General features: G+C 38.0%; 1 protein-coding gene across 2 annotated transcripts in view; it reads right to left on the bottom strand.

The window, feature by feature from the left end:
* Window positions 1-1,472: 1,472 nt before the first annotated feature.
* cers2b (ceramide synthase 2b) overlaps window positions 1,473-21,616 on the bottom strand; it is a 35,650-nt gene continuing 15,506 nt past the window's right edge. Inside the window, exons 3-11 of one of the 2 annotated variants that reach the window (XM_079624937.1) lie at window positions 19,194-19,311; window positions 18,986-19,104; window positions 17,197-17,254; window positions 17,046-17,096; window positions 16,088-16,180; window positions 11,380-11,508; window positions 10,816-10,922; window positions 7,288-7,441; window positions 1,473-2,678 (exon numbers count right to left, since the gene is read on the bottom strand). In XM_079624937.1, the coding sequence (XP_079481063.1) occupies window positions 2,535-2,678; window positions 7,288-7,441; window positions 10,816-10,922; window positions 11,380-11,508; window positions 16,088-16,180; window positions 17,046-17,096; window positions 17,197-17,254; window positions 18,986-19,104; window positions 19,194-19,311 (973 nt within the window). In that variant the 3' untranslated portion in view covers window positions 1,473-2,534. The remainder of the gene's footprint in view (window positions 2,679-7,287; window positions 7,442-10,815; window positions 10,923-11,379; window positions 11,509-16,087; window positions 16,181-17,045; window positions 17,097-17,196; window positions 17,255-18,985; window positions 19,105-19,193; window positions 19,312-21,616) is intronic. The other variant, XM_079624938.1, reaches the window with a different exon arrangement.

A 21,616-nucleotide genomic window follows, 5' to 3' on the forward strand; every position in this document is an offset into this window, starting at 1 on the left:
ATTTGGTTTGCGGTTGTGAATATTCAGAATCTGTGTGACTACGAACATGCCACAACTTTATCCAGTATGTGTTTGCTCAGTGTTAGGAATAATAATGAATATGGGATTAATAATATTATAAATTAGGCAATCACTTTATGGTAGTGGTTTGCCTGTCAAAAAAAAACTTGTGTTGCCATGTCAACTATAATATGGCAGTGTCGATCCCGCATGGTTTTCCTTTGGTTTACACACGGTCTGTGCAGCAAGTTTGTAACATTTGGCACAATAGCCATATTTAAAGGTGCACTCAGTAATTTTTTGTTTATAATCAGCTGGCTGATATGGAAACAGTCTTGGGTTTATACTGACACTTTAGTGCAATGCAGTGAGGAAAACATACTGAGTGCACTTTTAAATGACATAAAACATGGATGGAAGTACTGTATTTATAGAAGTTTAAAAAAATCCCCACTGTAAATTTTTTGGGGTGAAATCCAGTCATTTCAATAGTAATCCATGCAATCGGGAATTTCGCATGAGGGTGAGAGACTTTGAACATCGCATATTGAACATGGATTTGCCGCATTGACAAACAGAAATCTGCTTGATTTAAGTGACTTTGTGTGAGCCGTTCATCGCTACGCTATTGACAATAAACAATGGAGATATTTTTTTTTTGCCAGCAAAATTTTGCTAGCACCTTAAGACTAAACCGCTTTGTATTCAAATGTACTTCTGTTGTGACTGAATATATACACACACACACACACGGGTGAAACTCGAAAAATGTGAATATCGTGCACAAGTTCATTTATTTCAGTAATTCAACATAAAAGGTGAATCTAATATTATATAGGCTCATTACATGCAAAGTGAGATATTTCAAGCCTTTATTTGTTATAATATTGATGAATATGGCTTATGAAAACCCCAAATTCAAAATTAGAATATTGTGAAAAGGTTTTCATAAGCTGTAAGCCATAATCATCAAAATTATAACAAATAAAGGCTTGAAATATCTCACTTTGCATGTAATGAGCCTATATAATATACTAGATTCACCTTTTAAGTTGAATTACTGAAATAAATGAACTTTTGCACGATACTCTAATTTTTCGAGTTTCACCCGTGTATATATATATATATATATATATTGTTTATATTTCATAATGGTGATGCAGTCGGGTTCCGGAAGTAAAAACTCCATTAATTTGAACTGATAAACCTTTAAAGTCAGGCCTTCTGTGAGCTACGAGGTTGTTCATCGATGGTATTTGATTCTGTTGAAGCCATCAGTCTGCATTATATCAAAATAATAGTGTTTAACAATGCAATCTGTGGTGGAAAACTACATTACCTGTTATGCTGTACAGAAAATGTCACCAACGCTAAAAATACTCAAATATTTGAGTATATGTGCATATTTTGCAATAAATTATATATATATATATAATTCAACATTTATAGTTTTATATTTCTCTCTCATTTTTAATTTGATTATGCTGTTCGCAATGCTTCATGGGATTGTAGTTCTTTCTGTCACTAAAGCTGTGAAGTTTTCAAATACTTTTGTGGTTAAAGTCAAAGTTTGTAATGTTATTATTCACCTCGTAGCTGGCTTGCTTCATGCCTTATAGCGCTTTAACAAAGACTTTTAAAATCCCAATGGGAATTAATGGAAAAAATACTTCCGGAACCAACGCCGCTATTCTGAGAAAACTTTATAACTTGAAACTGCGAGTTTATTTCTCATAATTCTGATTAAAAAAAAAAAAAAGAGATTGCGAGATATAAATTTTTTTCTCACAATTCCTTGTTTTCCTCAGAATTGTCACATGTAAACTCACAGTGGCGAGTCATAAAGTCCAAATTGCAAGAAATAAACTCACAATTGTGAGGAAAAAAGTCAGAATTGTGAGACAAAAAGTCGCAACTACCCTTTTTTTTTTATTCCATAGGAAGAGATTGCAGAAACCCACAAGAAAAGCAAGGCATGAAAAAGAGCAAACGATGGCACTGTAAAGGCACTATTTAAAGGGACAGCTCACCTAAAATAACTCTTCTGTCGTCATGTTGTCCACAACCCACATGGCTTTTTTATTTAGGACATAAAAAACAAAAGTATAGCATAATGTCTGAGCTGCTCTCTTCCATACAATAAAATTAGCTCTAGAATGGACAAAAATGCAAGAAGTCGCACAACAGCTTCGAGACTGAAGATCTTGCTTGACTACTGTGGTCACCGTTGACTTTCGTCCTATAGGCAAGAGCAGTTTGGACGTTCTGCTATAAATAACTCCAAGAAAGTCATAGAGGTTTGGAACAACATCAGTGAATGATATTGATTTTTAGGTGATCTGCTCCTGTAAGGCGTTGATGTGATGACTGTTACTGTAAGTGTGTGTGTGTGTGTGCGTGTTTGTCTGTACTCTGTAGTGTACAAAGCGATTATCTGTTGGTAAAACTGGGATTGTTCCTCTGTTCTTCACTCCTCTCGGTTCTGCTTCAGGAGAGTTTGTGTTTTTGAGCATTTCTCCTGTCCTCTCAGGACGTCACTCTGTTTTCGAGTGGTTGTTGTTATATGTAGCGTGACCGTTCTGAGCGGGTCCGTTTTTCTTTATCTCTCCGTTTTTCATCTCCTCTTCCTCCTCTGACTCCGTCTCGTCTCTATCGGACCTCTCGTCTTCAACCGACGACTGTGGAGTAAGAACAGGAGAGAATCACAAAGACAGAAAGACAGCTGATTTAAAGGGATAGTTCATCCCAAATATCGTGTGTGACTGTCTATCTTACAGGGAACAAAACGTGTGTTATTCAAAAAAGGATTTTCACACAGCTCACAGACCAATTCCCCACAAAAAAAAGCATAAATGTGATGATAATGACTCAATCCATTGGGGAAAAGAAGTGTGCTTAATTGTATTGAATGTGTACTTGTAGTGTACTACAAATCTTAATTTTTTTTCTAACTACTGGCAGATAATACAAACATTATTAAAACAAAATGATATAAAATGTACTTTAAAGAAATCCTTTATTCTGATATTATTACAGTGCACTTTTTAAGTGTCCTTAAGTGTGTTAAGAAACATAGTCATGAAAGGGTCATGAAACCCTGAACCAAATTTTATGAGATTTTAGCAGAGGTATGTGTGTTGAACACCATTGAAGACAATGTTAGATTTAATAGTAGGGGGGAAATTGTGAAATCTTAGTTTTTCCCGCTATTTCCGTCTTCCGGATTTAAAATCTTCCTCGTGTGACGTGGCAGTGCACCGTACGTGCTTTGATAACTCATCGGTCTCTCATAATTATTAATGAGACTGAGTTCTCATATCCTATGAGAAGACACTGTCTCTTAATTATTCATGACACCACGTGGATCTTTCCAATGACAGACATGTCAAACTGTGATACCGCGGTGTAACCAAGGGGGTAATCCATCGGCCGGAAACCGAAGCCTCCCCGGACGCCGCCATTGTAGCAGACCGTCACCTGCTGTTAGCATCCCATTGACTCCCATTCATTTTGACAGCAAATAACGTTACATGAGGCGTTTAAAGACTCCATTTGTCCATTATTTATTTATAAAGAAACACGACAATGTATAAAAGGCTCCATTACCTTGTATCTTACACTATGGCCCCGTAGAAGCAGTTTTTGTAAAAATAGACTAACAATTGCGTAATAATAACTCGACTCTCTGTCGCACAGTCGAGAGATTACCGTATAGACCGACGGAGAAGCTCGCAAGCAATCGGGAGGACGTGGAGGCATAAAGTCAGATAAAGTCGAGGGAGAAGCCCACAGAGAGTGATAAAGTTGCTCCTGCTGCTAGCTCATGGACAGCTAATGCTCACGCTCTCCGTCTCTGCGAGATTCGGAAGTGAATGGTTCAGACTTACAGCTGTCAGACACGTTGCTCACGTCACATCTACGTCGTCAAGCTCAGCTTGAGCCTGCGCAGTACACCTGGCGATCAGGAAGTGAGAGCTTGAAATTGGCTTCACTTTTCTCCGTTGAAACCTATGGTGTCGCTGTGTCCATCTTATATACTGTCTATGGGCGTAATAGGCGAGAGAGGCAATCACGGGACGCAAATGTTTGTTTTCGTGGTGAAAAAGTTCCAGTGCTTTGCATATGTTTCCCTGCAATGCTGCATCAACCACGGACACATCTAAACATTCAACTATGTGTGTGTAGCAAGCATTTTTATCGAGAGAGCTTAGAGAACTGGAGAATGGTGGACTTCGGCCTTGTTCACCAATGCAGGTCTTGCGAGTGACGCGGTACTAAGTCCCGAGGACTTTTCTATCCCTCAGCGCAGAGGTGTGTGTGTGTGTGTATGTGTGTGTGTGTGTGTCTGAAATGTAACCCTGACCGTTTTATTTGCCAAATTTCTATGTCACTGTCCATCTTTATTATTGGGTTCAGGGGGCGCGTAGATCTATGTACGGAACTTTTTTTTTAAAGCAGAAAATGTATTATTTTCAAATATAGACTTATGCATTTATAGTCTGTATATAAACAAATATATATATTTTATAATGACATTATAATTATACATGTACATAAATATGTTTTGAATAGAATTATGATTACTGTAGGCTAATATATGTAGCAGGGCATTCAGTTAGCCTACTTTTGAAAGGACAAAAATAAGGTGTCAGTGTATTTCATTAGACTTTAATTTTGCCAGCTATAAAAAATCTAGCATTTCCTCACGTTTTCCCACTGATTATGCACGGGCCGATGACAGTTATCCCCCCCTCCCCTGCCGTGCCACACCTCACCCACTCCCCTCTCTTATTCTAAAAGCCATCCACACCCATTTACGTTGCAATTTTCAAAAATATTGTGAGCTAGACTTGAGCAGAAAGAGGGGGGTTTCATGACCCTTTAAAGAAGTAGACTTATTATTAAGTGCTTGAGAGTATAATTTTAACTGTAGTGTGTTATTCAAAATTACATTTAAAGTGAATATATTTTAAACATACTAAATTCAAACCACATCACTACAAATGTGTAATTACAAATATATTTAAAAACGTGGCACTTTTCTTTTACAGTGTATTTGTTACATGTTACATGCATACTATATATGCATGCATGATATGCAAAATATGAATTATGCATAATTACATGCAACCAAATCCAAATCCTAACTCTATAGTAGTACATGTAGTTACTTAATATTACTCAGTATTTAAATGTATTATTACAGTGTAACAAAGGCACCTTCAAATTAAGTGTAACCTTCAAAAATAGCACTAGTTGCAATAGAAATGACATTAAAATATATTTTAGTTTACCATAAATGGCAGTACATTCAGCAGAACACTTTAACCATAATTTAAAGATAATATAAGTTATTAAATAACATATAAAATATGTACTTAAGTCCTACTTAAGTGGGTCAAAATATTGCAAAACACATTTTCGTTTAATTGTAATTAAAATACAAGTATGTACTTTAAAAGTATATTATTTCTGTGATAAGTACTCTTTTTAAAAGTATGCTAAAGTGTCTTGTTTTTCACAAGGGTTTTGAGATAATGTCCCACAGGAAAATACCACGCAGGTTTGAACAACACGACAGCGAGAGAATTATAATACATTATTGAACTATTTTTGTTTCATTTTCTTTCTCACTCTGAACTACATGGTGAGAAAGCGAAATAAATAAAACAGAGATTCAAAACTTCCCCCACATAAGAATTCTTCTTCATAAGTCACAGACAAATGATCCTACAATATAATTATTTAAATTATAATAAAGATAACAATAAAAATAAGGAGAGTTTCAGTCGTGGATGCTGTTTGGTCAGCAGCGCTGAGGCCGAATATCGTTGTGATGCAAAACACCAATCTAAATTATATATAAAAAATTAAATAGATATATTTAAATTCAAATGCATTTGTGTATTTATTTGAGTGTTTTTTCTTCTACCTAAACTTAGAAAAAAAAATATATATATATGCTGTGGGAATACAAAATGTAAGAATCTCTCTGTAAGATCTGCTGATCCTGAAATAGCAGCACATGATAAACTAAGGTGAACAACATAGTATTGGGCATTCGAGGTGACCATGAAGGCATCAGTTTACTGCCAGTCTGTGATCTTCCTATTGAGAGTCAAACTATGTGTGAATGTTGACATGTCTCTAGTTCTCGTGACCATTTGGGAGCCCTATTATCTTTAGGGACTAGGTTTTGCTGGTCAGGGGTAATTTCCACTATTGTCTTTAGATGCTTTGGTTAAGCGGTCACCTCTGAGCAACACCTTTAATAAGGAGTGCCCACTGAATCCCAATAAAATACAATGCATGCCTGCCTTAGTTGGACTTTATGACAGCAACATGTTCAACAACACAGCATGTTCTCAATAAAGCATCCCGCTGAAGGGTCCCACTTCATATTAACTTTATATTTAACTACTATGTACTAAAATTATTAAAGGGGTGGTATAATGCCCTTTTCACAAGATGTAAAATAAGTCTTTGATGTCCCCAGAGTGTGTATGTGAAGTTTTAGCTCAAAATACCCCACAGATATTTTTATATAGCATGTTAAAGTTGTCACTTTTTGAGGGTGAGCAAGAACGCACCGTGTTTGTGTCTGTCCCTTTAAATGCAAATGAGCTGCTGCTCCCGGCACAGGGGCGGAGCTTCAAGAGCTCGTGTCCTTTTATCTCACACACACATGCACTGAAAATTTCTAAATCTTTTAAGTTCAAACCGGAGTCAGACAATGATGGAGAGACTCAAGAAGTAGAAAGTTGAACATGTAGAAGCAACAGGACATTTCTGAATGGTTAGTTGAAGAATTTATGCGGCTGATGTGGAGTTAACTATGATAGTTAACTATCAGTTCCCAACACCTTAACCATCCTTAAACCACCAAACCTGTCCCTAACCTTACCCGTATCCCACCTCAAGAAGTTTCTTGCAATACAACAAGACGAGAATTAGCACATTAGACCCATTGGCGAACTTTGTTTTAAATAGTGGGTGAGTGTGTGTGTGGTTCTTAATGTTGCTAATACAAGGTTATGTCAGAAATCTACTGTAAGTAAGTACATACAGTAGTAGTTAAAGACACCCTTATATAAAGTGGGACCAAACTGGTCATTGAAAATGTGTTAGTCATACTTTACAGAGACTTTGCCTTTCTCAAATTTGTGTTTAGTCACCCCTGGTCTGCCATGTGTACAACCGTACACTATTGTCATGAGATAAACGGAAACACTGTTTATCTGTTACTGATAAAACTGTAAAAGTGCATATGAATTCACACAGACGTACATTACTGCTCAAGAAGCCGAAGGCCAGGCGTATGATCAGAGCGGCCCAGAAGATGTGCAGGCACAGCAGAACCATCAGCAGCCCGTTAAAGAAGTAATATCCAAAGAAAGGAGGGTACAGGGTCACGGGATACACCCACGTACAGTACATGATCCTGTGAGAAAGACAGAAACACATGAGTTATATGCAGAGCTTGACATTATGTTGTTTCCTCAGTAACCACTCAGCATTTTCACTGGCAGCCACAATTTTGCTGTTGGGAAATGGCCTTTTATTAGGGGTGTGACGATACACTTAGCTCACGAGGTGAGATGATACATGAGAACAAGACGAGACAATATTTTAATGCTATTTGTATGACGATGACTGGAAAAATGGTCTTTTATTCGACTGAATGTTACAAAACAATGCGAGTGCATTTTGAAATGTTTTAACTAATCTAGGGCTGTCACTATTCTTTTGGTAATTGAGTAATCGTCGATTATTTTGACGATTAATCAAGTAACTGGATAATATTTTTCTGAGAGGTAGTAAAAATAGACCAATAAACCATAGCCTTAAAAAGGGGTCCTATGTCCTTTTATGAAGTCTTGATATTGTTTTTGGGGTAGTATACTAGAATATGCTTTCATGCTTGATTGTTCAAAAAACATAATTTTTCACATATTTTACATTATTACAGCACCTCTCTCCCCAGTCTGACCCGAACAGTTTCGGTTTAGATGAAGCCCCTCCTTCCGAAATGTGAAATGTGCTGTGATTGGTTAGCTGGCCCAGTGTGTTGTGATTGGCACCACTAAGTGCGTGTTCGGGAAATGTCACGCCCCTTACCATAACCGCGAGCTCAAATCAGATGTAAATATTAAGAATGCCAACTTCAAACCAATTCAAGCCTGATTCAGACTTAACAATGTTAACAAACAAGAGGATCACGCAGAACGGATTTCAAGCACGGACTTTTGCAAGCACAGATTTCACTGGACGTTGCAGAGTGGTATGTTTGTTTTTTGGTAATTTTCTTACACATTTTAGATACAATGTTATCCACCATTTAATCGTGATACTTGAGGGGAAACTATGGTAATATAAACAGTAACAGTAAAACCTAAGGAGCGGTGAACCATCTTACAAAAGCGTCTCTTTAACATAGCGACAACACTGGCCCCTTTCACACAGCAATCCCGGCAAATTACCGTAAAATTGGCAGAACGAATTTACCGGTAAATTAAAAAATGACACATAAGCAACAGCGTTCTGTTTTTTACCGGTAATAGACCATTCACACATCAGTTAAAAAATACTGGTAAACTCTGTGATGATGTCATTAACTGGAGGTTTATAGTTATTTTATCATACGTGACAGTATCACTAACTCTTTATCTGCCCGGATGAGGAGAATCGCTTTAGTTTCAGTATCACTTCATTTTGAAGACATTTGTAAACAGTGCTGAGTAAACGCGTCATAATTTCATGAATGGCCCAGATGAATGGTCCTTTCAACGACTTCTGATTGGCCCATGTAACTTCTAACATCAGCGCGTTCTGATCTCATACGTGAAAAATACCGGTAATCTTCATTCCGTGTTCACACAGCGCATATACCGGTAATTAACTGGTAATGTTACAACTTCCCATATAACTGAAAAGGGTCCTGTACATGATCTGTTACCGGTAATTTACCAGTAAAGACTGTATGTGTGAAGGGGGCTACTGTCTTCCCTAATGCAGCTCAACCAGGCCTCGCCCCCTTTTTTTGCATATTCTGTGCGTGAGAATTATTTAAATGAGTAACATGACTTCACAAAGGCCGGAGAAAAAATGCGTTGTAGTCCAAACGAGTCATTCGCTGTAGTTCTTGAAAAGTGAATTCTGTTAATTCTGACTTTGAGCTTTGTAACCTTGCAGATCTTTTCTTATTCTCAAACAGCAACATTACACACTAACTAAAGTTAAAAAGCATAACAGGACCCCTTGGCTTAAATGGCTTAAAATAAAGTATCAAAAGCTAGTAATTACATTATATAAACATAATCAACTTTTGTACGTTATTTATTATAACAAATGCCTGCAGAGGTGCCAACGGTCTGGTGATTGTTGTTACACTTTACAGCATGATCAAAAGCTTGTTTAATATTGGCCAAACAACATTTAATTAAAATGTCCACTTAATAGTTAATATTTGGACACTTCTTTACGATAGAAATGCTACTGCCACTGTAATCTCTTGAACAAGAACACGTGGACATCAAAACATGCAAACTCAGAGCAAGGGTTTAAACGTTTATTTTGAAATTCTCATATTTAGAAAAATATGAATGTATTCTCCTGTGTTGGCTTAGGGTTATAAATGATGGTGAAATGTGAAATGACGATGAAATGATGAACGTTATAAGCAACCCAAACTCACAGAGTATACAGAGAGTTTATCAACCGAGCTGCTGAGACGCATGTAAATGATAACAGTGCAACACTTCGCGTCAGACTATATGTATTCCCAAAATGCTCTCGGAAACCTAAACAAACAGCACATGCAGAGACTGAGTCTGTGTGGAGCAGCATTGAGACGCTGGAAGAAACACGCAACCTGCAGGCATGTCGAACTTCACTCTGAAACCAGTCCGGCAGTGCATATATTTATTTAACTAAATAAAAAAATTCAGCCTGTAAAATGTGGCCAGTGGGAGTGACTATGTTACACGCCACTGCTGAAATGTCAGGTGGTTATGTGACGCCAACTGTAAGAGCCAATTGAACATCTGAACAGTTTGTATATTTATATTAATATAATTTCTTTGCTTCTTGTTGTTTGTTTGTTTGAGGTAACAGAACATTTAAGGTGCTGTTCTATGTTCTTATTTTGTAATGCAATGTATTGTAATGCAAATTATATTCCTGTATTCATGTCTATTTATGTATTTTCTGTATAATTTCTTATGTTTATTCTGATGTTTAATTCCTGTTATGTTTACCTATTTGAATCTACATGTTGAGACCGGTTTAGACTTTAGGATTAAACTTGTGTTTAAGGTGTATAAGACAACACAAGTAAAATGAATCCAGTGCATAAGACCATAATCGAGATATTGAAAAAAAAAATTTGAGATATTCATTTTTGTCAATATCTCCCACCCCTAACCACAGGTATAAGGAATTCAAACAAAAAAGGATATTTTTTGTTGTTGTTGTATTTTGTGGTTTTGTTTTTGATTAAAGTCATACTTTTCACTTTATGATGAGTAAGAACTGTTCTCCTGCCATGTAACATTAGCTCTGCTGCAAAACCTAATGAGCTGCCTTTCTATCTACTGCCTACATAGGCATCATACTAATTTGCAATGTTTTACAGTATTACACACACTTACTTCTTTGTCTTTGTTCTCAACCAAACAGTTTAACACCTGGCTTTACTTATGAAGTATAATCTATTTTATATCCACAGAAACACACAACAACTGTATCATAATCGAAACTGGTGATGACAACGTGTGTGGAGAGAAATAGAGAGAGAGAGGCAGATGAGATGTGTACCGGAAAGGGAAGATGATGAGGCGTGTGACGATGAAGATCGCAGCAAACAGGATGAAGATGTAGTTGCATGCGTTCTTCCATCTCGCGTAGTTAAACATCTTAGCTGACTGAGAGAGAGAGAGAGAGAGAGAGAGATGATATGAGGGAGAGAAACTGATGTGTATAGAAGAGATAGAGGGAGACAGAAATGGTTTTTCTATATACATGTCATGAGTTCTTTAAGTTTGGGGTCTATAAGATTTTTGTAATGTTTCTGAAAGTCACTTATGCTTACCAAGGCTGAATTCATTTGATCAAAAATACAGTAAAACGACAATAAAAAAAATAAAAAAACCTGTTTCCTAATTAAATATATTTTGTAAAGGGTAATTTACTTCTGTGATGCAAAGCTGAATTTTCAGCATCATTACTCCAGTCTTTAGTGTCACATGATCCTTCAGAAATCATTCTAATATGCTGGTTCGTACAACTAATATGCCCAGAACATCTAACCTAGTCCACTCTCTTCTTGTCAATATCACATTGTTGTCCCATTGTGTCTCCGTCTCTGGTTGTTCTACTCACCTCTAGTAGATAGTCAGCTGAATCATGCATGAACATGATGAGCGTTCCCGCTCTGATGTAATTAACACACCAGGAGAAACTGATCAGAATGATGGTGGCCACATGATGAATGATCTGCTCTTTGAAGTCCTGGAAGAAAGCGTAAGATAACGCTGATATCATTATACCATTATGAGATGTTCATACTACGCCTCTCATTTTAATGTGATTCATTATAAAGAAAACAGTGCAATAAAAAGGAACTCAATCATGATCCCTGACTCACTAGTTTAAATTACACACAGCAAATACATTTCATGTGTTTAAACAATCATTTCAGTTGTTTACATTTTTTTCCTTTCCCATGAGGTTATAATGTTTCTTTCATAATTGTGTTTATAATGTCCATTTTCCACCCTCCTTGTGTGGATTTGTGTGATTATTAACATATATTTGAACAGTATTTGAATGAACTCGATGTTGCAATAGAAACTTTGACATGGACGCTTAGAGAAGATTAAGGAAAATAACAAGCACACTCGCGGTCTCAAGAGAGCAACCTGAAAAAATTTAGCGCAAATGGAAGAAAACAAAACTAGAGGTATTTTGCATTTCGTGGAAGGAAAGTGTTATTGCATACAGAAAGGCCTTAAAGGGGTCATGACATGAGAAACCAAATTTGCCTTGATCTTTTGGTATATAAGAGGTCTTTGTGTCATTAAAACGTCCTGCAAGTTTCATAGCTTAAGACGTCCTCCCCATTATAAACGAATCATTTATTTAATCAAGCTCTAAATACAGCTCGTTCTGGATCCATGGTAAGAAGTGACGTTACGGTGCGAAGTGACGTACCAGCGTTTGCATATGACCGCCTCCAGCACAAGACAACTACGCCTAAAGCGCAAAGCAACTACGCTCATTTCGTATCGTCGTCGCGCCCGCGCGCCTCACAAGTGTTCAGTCGACGGACAGCGAGTGGGTCTGTGTACAGGGAAATGACGATGCCGCAGATGTGCTGTTCCTGGCTGTGGACAAACAACATCTTTGAATACGCTGCGAAAGATCCAGACGTCAGGGAAAAATGGATGCACTTTATTTTTTGCGGACGTCCCAGTCACGGCAGTGTTAGTTTAAGCGTTTGTTCTACACATTTAAGGATGACTGTTTTGAGAACAAATCCCAAAATGATGCTGGCTTTGCCAGAAAACTGTTGCTCAAAGATAAGTCCGTGCCGACTATTCTGGGCTCAACAACGACGACGCAAACTGTAAATAATGTATTTAAAACTTTAAACTACTTTTTAAATACGCTGAATCCGCAAATGTTCTGGCTGGGGGCATTAATAATTGATGCATAGGCACTGACGTTAGCCAATCATAACAGTGGGCGTTAACACTGAACTCTTAAAGGGGAAACACACCCAAAACAGACTGTTTGAATCAGAGGATGAGAAACAGGGAAAAGGTCATAAATCACTACATTTTAAAAGTTTTTTTGTAAAAAAAACTATAGTAATACTATAATTGCACCTAAGGGAACATAAAAATAAAATAAAATAAACCATGTCATGACCCCTTTAAAAACGACTAGATTTGCTTACTTTTCGACTCTCTTAGAAGAAAACAAACACAACTCTAGGTATTTATTTGAAACAGTGGCAAAATTAATGAGTAATAAGGCTTCAAATTCAGACGTTTCCAAACAGAACAGCAGTAATGACTATATGAATTTCTTTACTTGCAAGAATGAGACTATTAGAGGGAAAAGTATGTCTACTATCAGATGTCATGTTATAGACTCCCTGAAGGAACAATTCCATTCATTCTTTGCTAAGGAGAGGAAGAATTGTCTAAACTTGTTATAATCACCAAAATCAATCACAACTGTGTTCCTTTTAAGAAAGAAATGGAATCTGCGAGGATTTCCAGTTAGGATTTAGACCATTACAAATGATTTGCTCTTATCATCCGATCGTGGTTATATTTCTTTATTAGTGTTACTGGATCTTAGTGCTGCATTTGATGCATGGTTCATGGTTCAAATCATACTTATCTGACTGTTACCAATTTATATCAGTAAATTAAGAGGTTTCATATTGATCACATGTTCAGTACAGAAAGCTCTCGGATTTCATCAAAAATATCTTAATTTGTGTTTAGAAGATGAACGAAGGTCTTACGGGTTTGTAACAATATGAGGGTGAGTAATCAATTACATAGTTTTTGATTTTCCTATTTAGCACCCAAACTCTGGAACAGTCTTCCTAGCCTTGTTCGGGAAGCAGACACACTTTGTCAGTTAAATCTAGACTAAAAACACATCTCTTTAACCTGGCTCACACATCGCACATTATCAACTTCTATTATTCAAATCCCTTAACGTCTGCATAAATTACCGGGAACACTTCCTATATAACACCCAATGTACTCGTCACATCGTAAGAAGAATGGCATCTACGCTAATATTAGTCTGTCTCATCCTTATCCCGCAGTTACTGTAGTCAGCAGGTCTGCTATTTGCTTTTTTTTTTTTCAATTTCTATTTACATGTCAGAATTTGCAAGCGAAAAGACTTTTTATGTAGCTACACAATATTAATCTTTTACATTGTAATCCTTTTATTTTTAATAGTTGGCTAGTTTGTGTGCTGCTGGGCATCCCTGTGTGTGTGTAATAAGCAGAGTGTACGTGCGTTGTGGACCCGACTATAGGTGCACATTACTAACGCGCTCTTTAAATAACAAAATAAATATTGCGCCATTGACTTTAGACCAGGTTTCAGTTGGTCAATGGTGCAGTCTATTTCTGTTGCCTCAAAATAGCAACACGCCAACAATGCGCCTGAACACACCTCGTTTTCAGACCAGAAGCCCATGGGCGCATAAATAGGTGCAAACGCATTTTCAATTTAAACAACATGGTGCAGGACATGAAAATGATAACTGCATCGGGCTGAAACTAGCAGAAAACACTTGCGTTGCGCTTGGCGCTGCATTGCGCCGGGTGTATGATAGGGCCCTTAATATTCAACAATAAAATTGATATGACTGTACTGACGCTGTTGTATGAGAACTGAACTGAGCTCGACGGTGACATAATTTTTTGCAGAAGTGCTTAATAGATTAAATTAACTAATTTAATAATTGATGACCTCTGGAAAGGATCTTAATCAACACTCAACTGACTTCAGCTGAACAACAGCAGAAATGCATAATTTTCTGCTTTAAAATGCTGCTTTGAAACAATCTGTATTGTATACAGCGCTATATAAATAAAAGTGACTTGACACTATAAATGAACCCTTAAAAGCTAAGGTGGTGGTCTAAAAGTCCACATTACAGTTTTTAACTGCCATATGGAAGTAAAATAATGACAAATGTCTTTGAAAAAGCATGTTGTCTTGCACTGAGTTGCAACAGACAAAATAATGCATTGCATAGTGCTTGCATTAATGGGGGGGGGGCAAAATTCAACATGGTTGCATATCAGTAAATATTCAAAAGGAAACATTTTAACACACAATAGCATTTTTAAAAATACAACAATAAATATTCACAATCATTTAAAAATATTTTATTAAAATTACCACTACAACCCCCTGCGCAAAGTTACCTCCATATGACGTAGTTTCAAATGCGCGTCTAATGTTGACATCCGTGGGACCTCCGTGTAAGGGTAATTTATAGTCCAAATGTGGTCGTTTGTGGATCTTTTCAACATGAAATTTAGACAAATTTTACATTTTTTTTTATACAACTTCTATAACTGTAGTCCCATGTTTCAAAAGGGTGGAGGAGGTGATTTCTGTACCATTGATTTTACATTTATGCATTTGGCAGATGCTTTTTATTCAAAGTGACTTACATTGCATTACACATTTATATTCCTATCAGTTCTTTCTTTCGCTGGGAATCAAACCCATGATCTTGCGTTGCAAGCGCCAATGCTCTACTGTTTGAGCTACAGGAAAACTATATCAAACTGTGTCTCCAGTGTCACCTGATGCTGAGACAATCAAAGGGAGTTTTTGGAAAACGATCTTAAATAATTATTAATAATCTGTATTCATATGTATTAATCATGTTGATAACAACAATGTTGATATTTGTATATAAAAAAATATTATATATTAATCATGTAAATTTCCTGCACCTGTCATAGACGTCAAAATGACGTCCAAAAAATTACCCATTTCAAAGGTCAAATGTTGAATGTCAATATGACGTCCAAGTTGGGTCATGGTTGGACGTCCAAATTGTGGACCTAGTTTGGACGTTGAATAGATGTCCAGAATTGGTCATGGACCAACGGACCCAATATAGACATGATCTGCACGTCCATCCGACATCCAGTGTTTAGTGGGAATATACAACAGGCATTATTTCAGTTCACTAGTTCAGTTTACTTCCACAAATTCAGGTTCAAAAGGTAATGTGTAGAAATGTTTTCCTTTTTCTGATATCAGAGAGCTGCAGAATAAAAAAATAATAATTTGCAGCTACTTTCTTACTAAAAGTAGCACATGGAAACATATTCTAAACAGCTGTCATCAACCTTGCCGCAAAAACAAAACAGCCTGCAATGATTCCCATAAACTGCTGCTTTGAATACTGTTCTGCTCAAAATACAAAGTTCACAATAACTAGGTTTTTGAATAAAAAGATTAATTGAGATGCAAAGATGAGGTTTGCAATATGATATGATGACGGTATGACTTATGGGAGACTTACTTTACGTTTGACATCAGATGCCACACTGAAAAGAAGTGAGGTGTAGAAACCCAGCTCCAGCATGTAGTACCAGTACTGAGACGGCAGGAGGGTCTGAAGGAGAGAGATGCGGTTCACTGACTGCCATTCGATGACATGAGCTTTACAAATAATGTGTAAATTATCCTAATCTAATTGCTTATCAACAGACTTAATTGTTATTACTTGGCTGCAAATTCAGTTAGATGCAAATCATATTACTTGAGTAGAAGTGGGTGGTATGACCAAAACCATTATCAAGGAATTTCTATCACTTCTACGGTATCATTTATCATTGTACTTCAAATCTTAAAAGTATATATTTTTTAAAGACTGTACTTGCAGATAATATAGTATTCAAGAAATATACAGTACACTTACATGACTATGTTTCTTAACAGACTTAAAGGCATTTTTACAAAGTGCACTTTGCAATAATGTGAAATTAAAAGGTTTACTTTAAAGTACATTTTAAAAATGCTTTAATAATCTTTTGTCGTTAAAGTACACTTAGTTATTTGATGTTTACTAACATACACAAGCACATGTAAAGTACTTTATAATTTTAACTGCAGTGTGTTAATATTACAATATTACATATATTTTAAATGTACAACATTACATTGTTTACACTTAAGTATGTTCTTTTAAAGTATATTATTTCCAGTATTCCAAAGCAAACTTTTTTCCACAAGGGTTTCTCTCTTTATTTTGAACTTTATGGGTGCTAACAAAAAGATAAAAAAGATCCTATTCAAAGCTATGTAAATGCTTGGCTCTTATTCACCATATATGCAGTGTGTTAAGTTTGTTTCTAATTGTTGTACATTGTCAACAGTATATTCTATTAGCAGGAAATGACAAGATGCCCTTTAAAAAATGAGCAGCTCGACATGATGTCTGTCTTAAGTGTCATGTTTATAAAGGAGATATAACTCACCAGAGTGGGGAACCCTTTCCACATCTCCTTTAGATCGTACAACCAGGGTTTCTAGAGAAAGAGACAGAGAGGAAGGACTGTGTTATGCAATCAATCAGCAGAGGAAATACAATCTGAGAGTTAAAAGAGGCTAAAACGGAAAATTACTTACATCTATCAGTGCAACAAGACCACCAACGAAGGCGAGAAGATAAAAGGCGAATCTCCAGCTATGAAAGAACAAGAAGGGGCAAGGTTTAGTTAGTTAGTGCGGTCCAGTTATCCGCTGCTGCTAGATGCTGTAACAGCACCAGTATGGGTTTTTTTCCATTTATGGTCATTCTAAAGAGAAGCTGTGTATAAATGATCTTCAAGTGCTGTAACATATAAAGACAAATATTTCATTATATTACAAGTTCACGAGTTCACACTTACGAATGATCAGAGAGTAAATGGTTATGCGTATTTGGCGTGCTGTCCGGGGGGAGGGCTCCGAGCTCGGAAATTGGGCCCGAACCCAGAGTACTCCCCCCGTCTCTGGTTAGGAAGATAGCCATGCAAGTGTGAGGAGATGGGGTGGTGGAGGGATGCTGAAAACTGTCGAGGAATAAGGGTGAGTTGACTCTGTGAATATTTATAGGTTTTACTCATGCTGATTGAGTGGATCTGTTACTGATTGATGACAGCTGGTTGGAGTGACTTGATTGCTTGATCATTAGAACGTGTTCCTCCCGAACCTTGTTAATAAAACATAATTTAGTGATGCACCGAAATCGATAACTGAAAGTATTTGGCTGAAAATTAATTCTTGGTTTCAGAAAAAGCTGTTTTGGAGGGCCGAAATCATTCACTGAAATTATGACGTTAACACTTTCTTACAATCACTACGACCAATTACCTGTAGCTCACTAATTAACTCTAGAGAGCAGCAGTTTGATAAATATAAGCATTATATTACATATTTATTATATTTTGACAACCTGTTGTCTTGATGTTTGATTTTTTTTATTACAGCCACCATTCAAATGATTATATTTTAACAACGAATTAGAGGAGAAACATACCGGTAATGATATCGTTAAAAAGTTTATGAGATCTAAAGTGACCCTATTATGCTACTTTAAAGGTTCCTAATTTAGTTTTGCAGGGCTCCTACGACAAAAAACATCACCTAATTTCCCAAAGGGTCTGAAAACTATTAGTTTGAACAATTCATTCTCCCAGTCTGTTGTGATTGGTCTACCGCTTACAGCGAATGTCAGCAACGAAACGCCTATTATCATATTTGAATTTCAGCTTTCTCAGAGCTTGATACACAGTGACGCGAACAGTAATGACGATGTCGGCTTTTCAGTATCAATTCCAGCTCGAGTCCTCATCCTTGTGAAGTACATCAAAGTGTATTTGCAGCACTGAAAACAGCATTTTCTCGACATGTCGACAACACGAATCAAACTCTCCCAGGCCTCAGATAATACTACAGTGTTTGGGGGCGGGTCAAAGTAGACGTGAACACTTTTGAGATTAATGGAAATGCTACAAATAGAGAACCTCTTTGGTTACTATGCACATCCTGACTGCATAGTTTCTTGCCATAGAACTTAATGCATTAGGCTTTAAACCCTGAGATGGGTGTGTCAAAAAAATGTGCAGTGCTGTGGGCCTCCGGGACCAGGATAGAAAACCACTGCATGTGAAAGAGCCTTTAAAAGTTTTACTAAACATATGAATTATTGAATAAGTGCCAAACACCAGCGGGAACACTTCAGAAGAGAGTGGCCTTTTACACAGAATTGACTTATACAGCTTATACAGGGGCAGTTCACTTACAGAAATTACTTTTAATAAACCTGCCTGTAATCTCACACATTAGCAGCTAAAGCTCATCTTATTGTAAATGGCCCATGGCAACAGGACTATAGAAAGTGCATGTGAAGAACAGGGTGTTGGTGTGTTTTTACCTGGCCTCACAAAACTTCTTGAGAAGGTTGGGTCTGTCTTGATTCCTGCGCCGCCTGAACCAGCACTGGACCTGTCGCTCCGTCCATCCCGTCTGCTTGCACAGTTTCTCAACTGAACTCTGGATGGTAAAAACAAAATGATAGCTGTTGCGGTAGTGTGGGGCAATTTGTGATTCATTTAAATAAGTGCAGTTAGAAGTGTACGCACCTGTGGGGGGGTTTTAGTTGTGTTGCAAAAGTAGGACTCCAGTGTTAGGTTGTGTGTGGCACGCCTTCTGACCGTTTCCTTAATGCCCAGCAGAGAGGCTGCAGGTGTAGCAACATATCTGAACATACAAGGGAAATTTAAAAAAAAAGAAATTAATACTTTTATTCCGCAAGGATGCATTAAATTGATAAAAAAAATTTTTTTTTTAATTTCTATGAATCAAAAACCAACAGAGAAGGGATAGTGGGGGCTCTGGAGGAGGACATGTAGCTGGAGAGAAGCATGACGGGGGGGGGGTGTGTGTGTGTGTGTGTGTGTGTGTGTGTGAGGGGGGGGGGGGGGGGGGGTCTGATAGAGGGAATCACCACGGAGGAGATGATGGAGGGAGGAGCCAGGAAGGAGAAGAAGGCAGGAGGGGACATTTAGCATAGCCCAGATGAAGGCCCACGGCAGAACTGATGGTGTGAGGAGCCAAGGTGGAGCCAGAAGAGTTGGAAACCTGGGCGGAGCCGAGGAGACACAGAGACCGGGCGACACCATAGGTCCTGGAGGCCGAGGCGAAGCCAGGGTGCTGGAGGACTAAAGGTCCTTGCGGAATAAAAGTCAGAAATTCTAGTGCGAAATATTCGCATATAATAAATACGATCTCACGTTGTGTCAATCACGTTTGCACACTACCTTGGAAACTTTCGTCGGTCATAAAAAAATTGGATCGGATTCGATTATTTGCGTTTTCTGCATCCGTAGCAAAGCATTTTGAGAGGTGTTTTGACAATTCAAAGCCACCGAATGACGAATATGAAAAAATGCATACAAAAATGTTGGACTCAGTGTGCAAGGACCTTAAGGCGGAGCCGGTGGGAGGCGGAGTCAAACAGAGCCGGAGGGGTGGAAGGACGAGACGCAGCCGAAAACCTGGAAGTCCGTGGCGTAGGCAGAGCAATGACTGACCATGGCGGAGCCGGAAGGACGAGGGAAAGACGACGATCCCAGGTGGAGCCGAATGGTCGACGGTTCAAGGTGGAGTGACGGGCTCAGCGGTTTGTAGCGGAGACAGGGCCACATGCCAAGGCAGAGCTGGAGGCCGGAAGTCCTGAGGTGGATCCGCAGAGCAGAGTGGAGCAAGGAAGGGGAACCAGCGGAGGCAGGGCCGATGAACTGAAGAACACCAGGGTGGACGGGAGACCCTGATAAAATCTCCAATTCTTCACACAGTTATTTGGAAGTTATGCACAGCTCACCCTCAGTGGCGGTAATATAGGTGGAGCTCCACATCATGCCCATAAACTACACCAACACACTTTCTGGGATGGACAGTGATGCCGCCTCACACACCTGATCAGACTTTTTGTTGGGCTCGGTCTCCAGGATGAGGATTGGCTCAGACATAGGCTTTGTGGCTCCAGGTCTGTAGTCGGCTTGGGCTCTAGGTCCATGGAGGATTTGGGTTATGGCCTGGGAAGGACTGGAATAGACAAATGCAATCGGGAAAGGGGCTGGATAGTCTCAAGCATGTTTCTCGTCCATTTCCTCCACAACAAAATCAGAACCATCCAGCCAGAGAACATAATTGGTGCACTGGGCTACTGATCTGCTATCATTTCCCGGCGATAGGAAGCCCTTCCCTAAAACATGCTTTCAGTATGTGTCTCCTCCAAAAATTCCTCTACGTACCTTTCCAGGGGACAACCATTTTGACCATTTAAATTGCAATAGTTTTTTACAATATTCCTGGTTTTGCTGTATTTTCATAAAATAAATACAGCCATGGTGAGCATCTTTCAAAAATCGTACACACTCTAAACCTATGAATCGTAGAGTAGTATCTGCGTATAGATCATTTTATTATCCACATTTATCGTCTATGGACGATTGTTGTATGTATTCCATTTATTGTACTTTCTTTTACAGGCCTGTTTTATTTCATTCATGCAATGTTTTCTGTTGCTCCTGTCTTCTTTTTTTTGTACTGTGTTTTAAATGACACTGCTTTTAAAAAAAAAAAGTATTGGTAAATTTGACCTTTTGGACCCTTATTTGATTATTGATTAGAGTTTTAAAGACTGGCTTCGCAGATTATATATTTCTGTGTATTTTAGTGCATTGATTCTACTTCAGCCTCTTATTCCTTATCTTTGATACTCACAGTAAAAAATAATTACAGGATAAATGAAAAAGAAAACGAGATAAAAAGCAAAGACAGCTTAGGATAAGAGAGAGAGAGAGAGAGAGAGAGAGAGAGGGGTGGGAGAGAAAAACGAAGGGAGTGACGCAGGGGGAGAAGACATTAAAGAAAAAGCATGCCGACAGAAATAGAACTGAAGGCCTATTTATAAGTATGCCAGACAGAGGCCGAGAGAGAGAAAGAGGCTTATCAAATATCAGACAAAGAGAAAAACTGAAAAACTCAGGCGTGGAGGGTA

Source organism: Phoxinus phoxinus (assembly GCF_949152265.1).
Source record: "Phoxinus phoxinus genome assembly, chromosome: 10".
NCBI classification, from domain to species: Eukaryota; Metazoa; Chordata; class Actinopteri; order Cypriniformes; family Leuciscidae; genus Phoxinus; species Phoxinus phoxinus.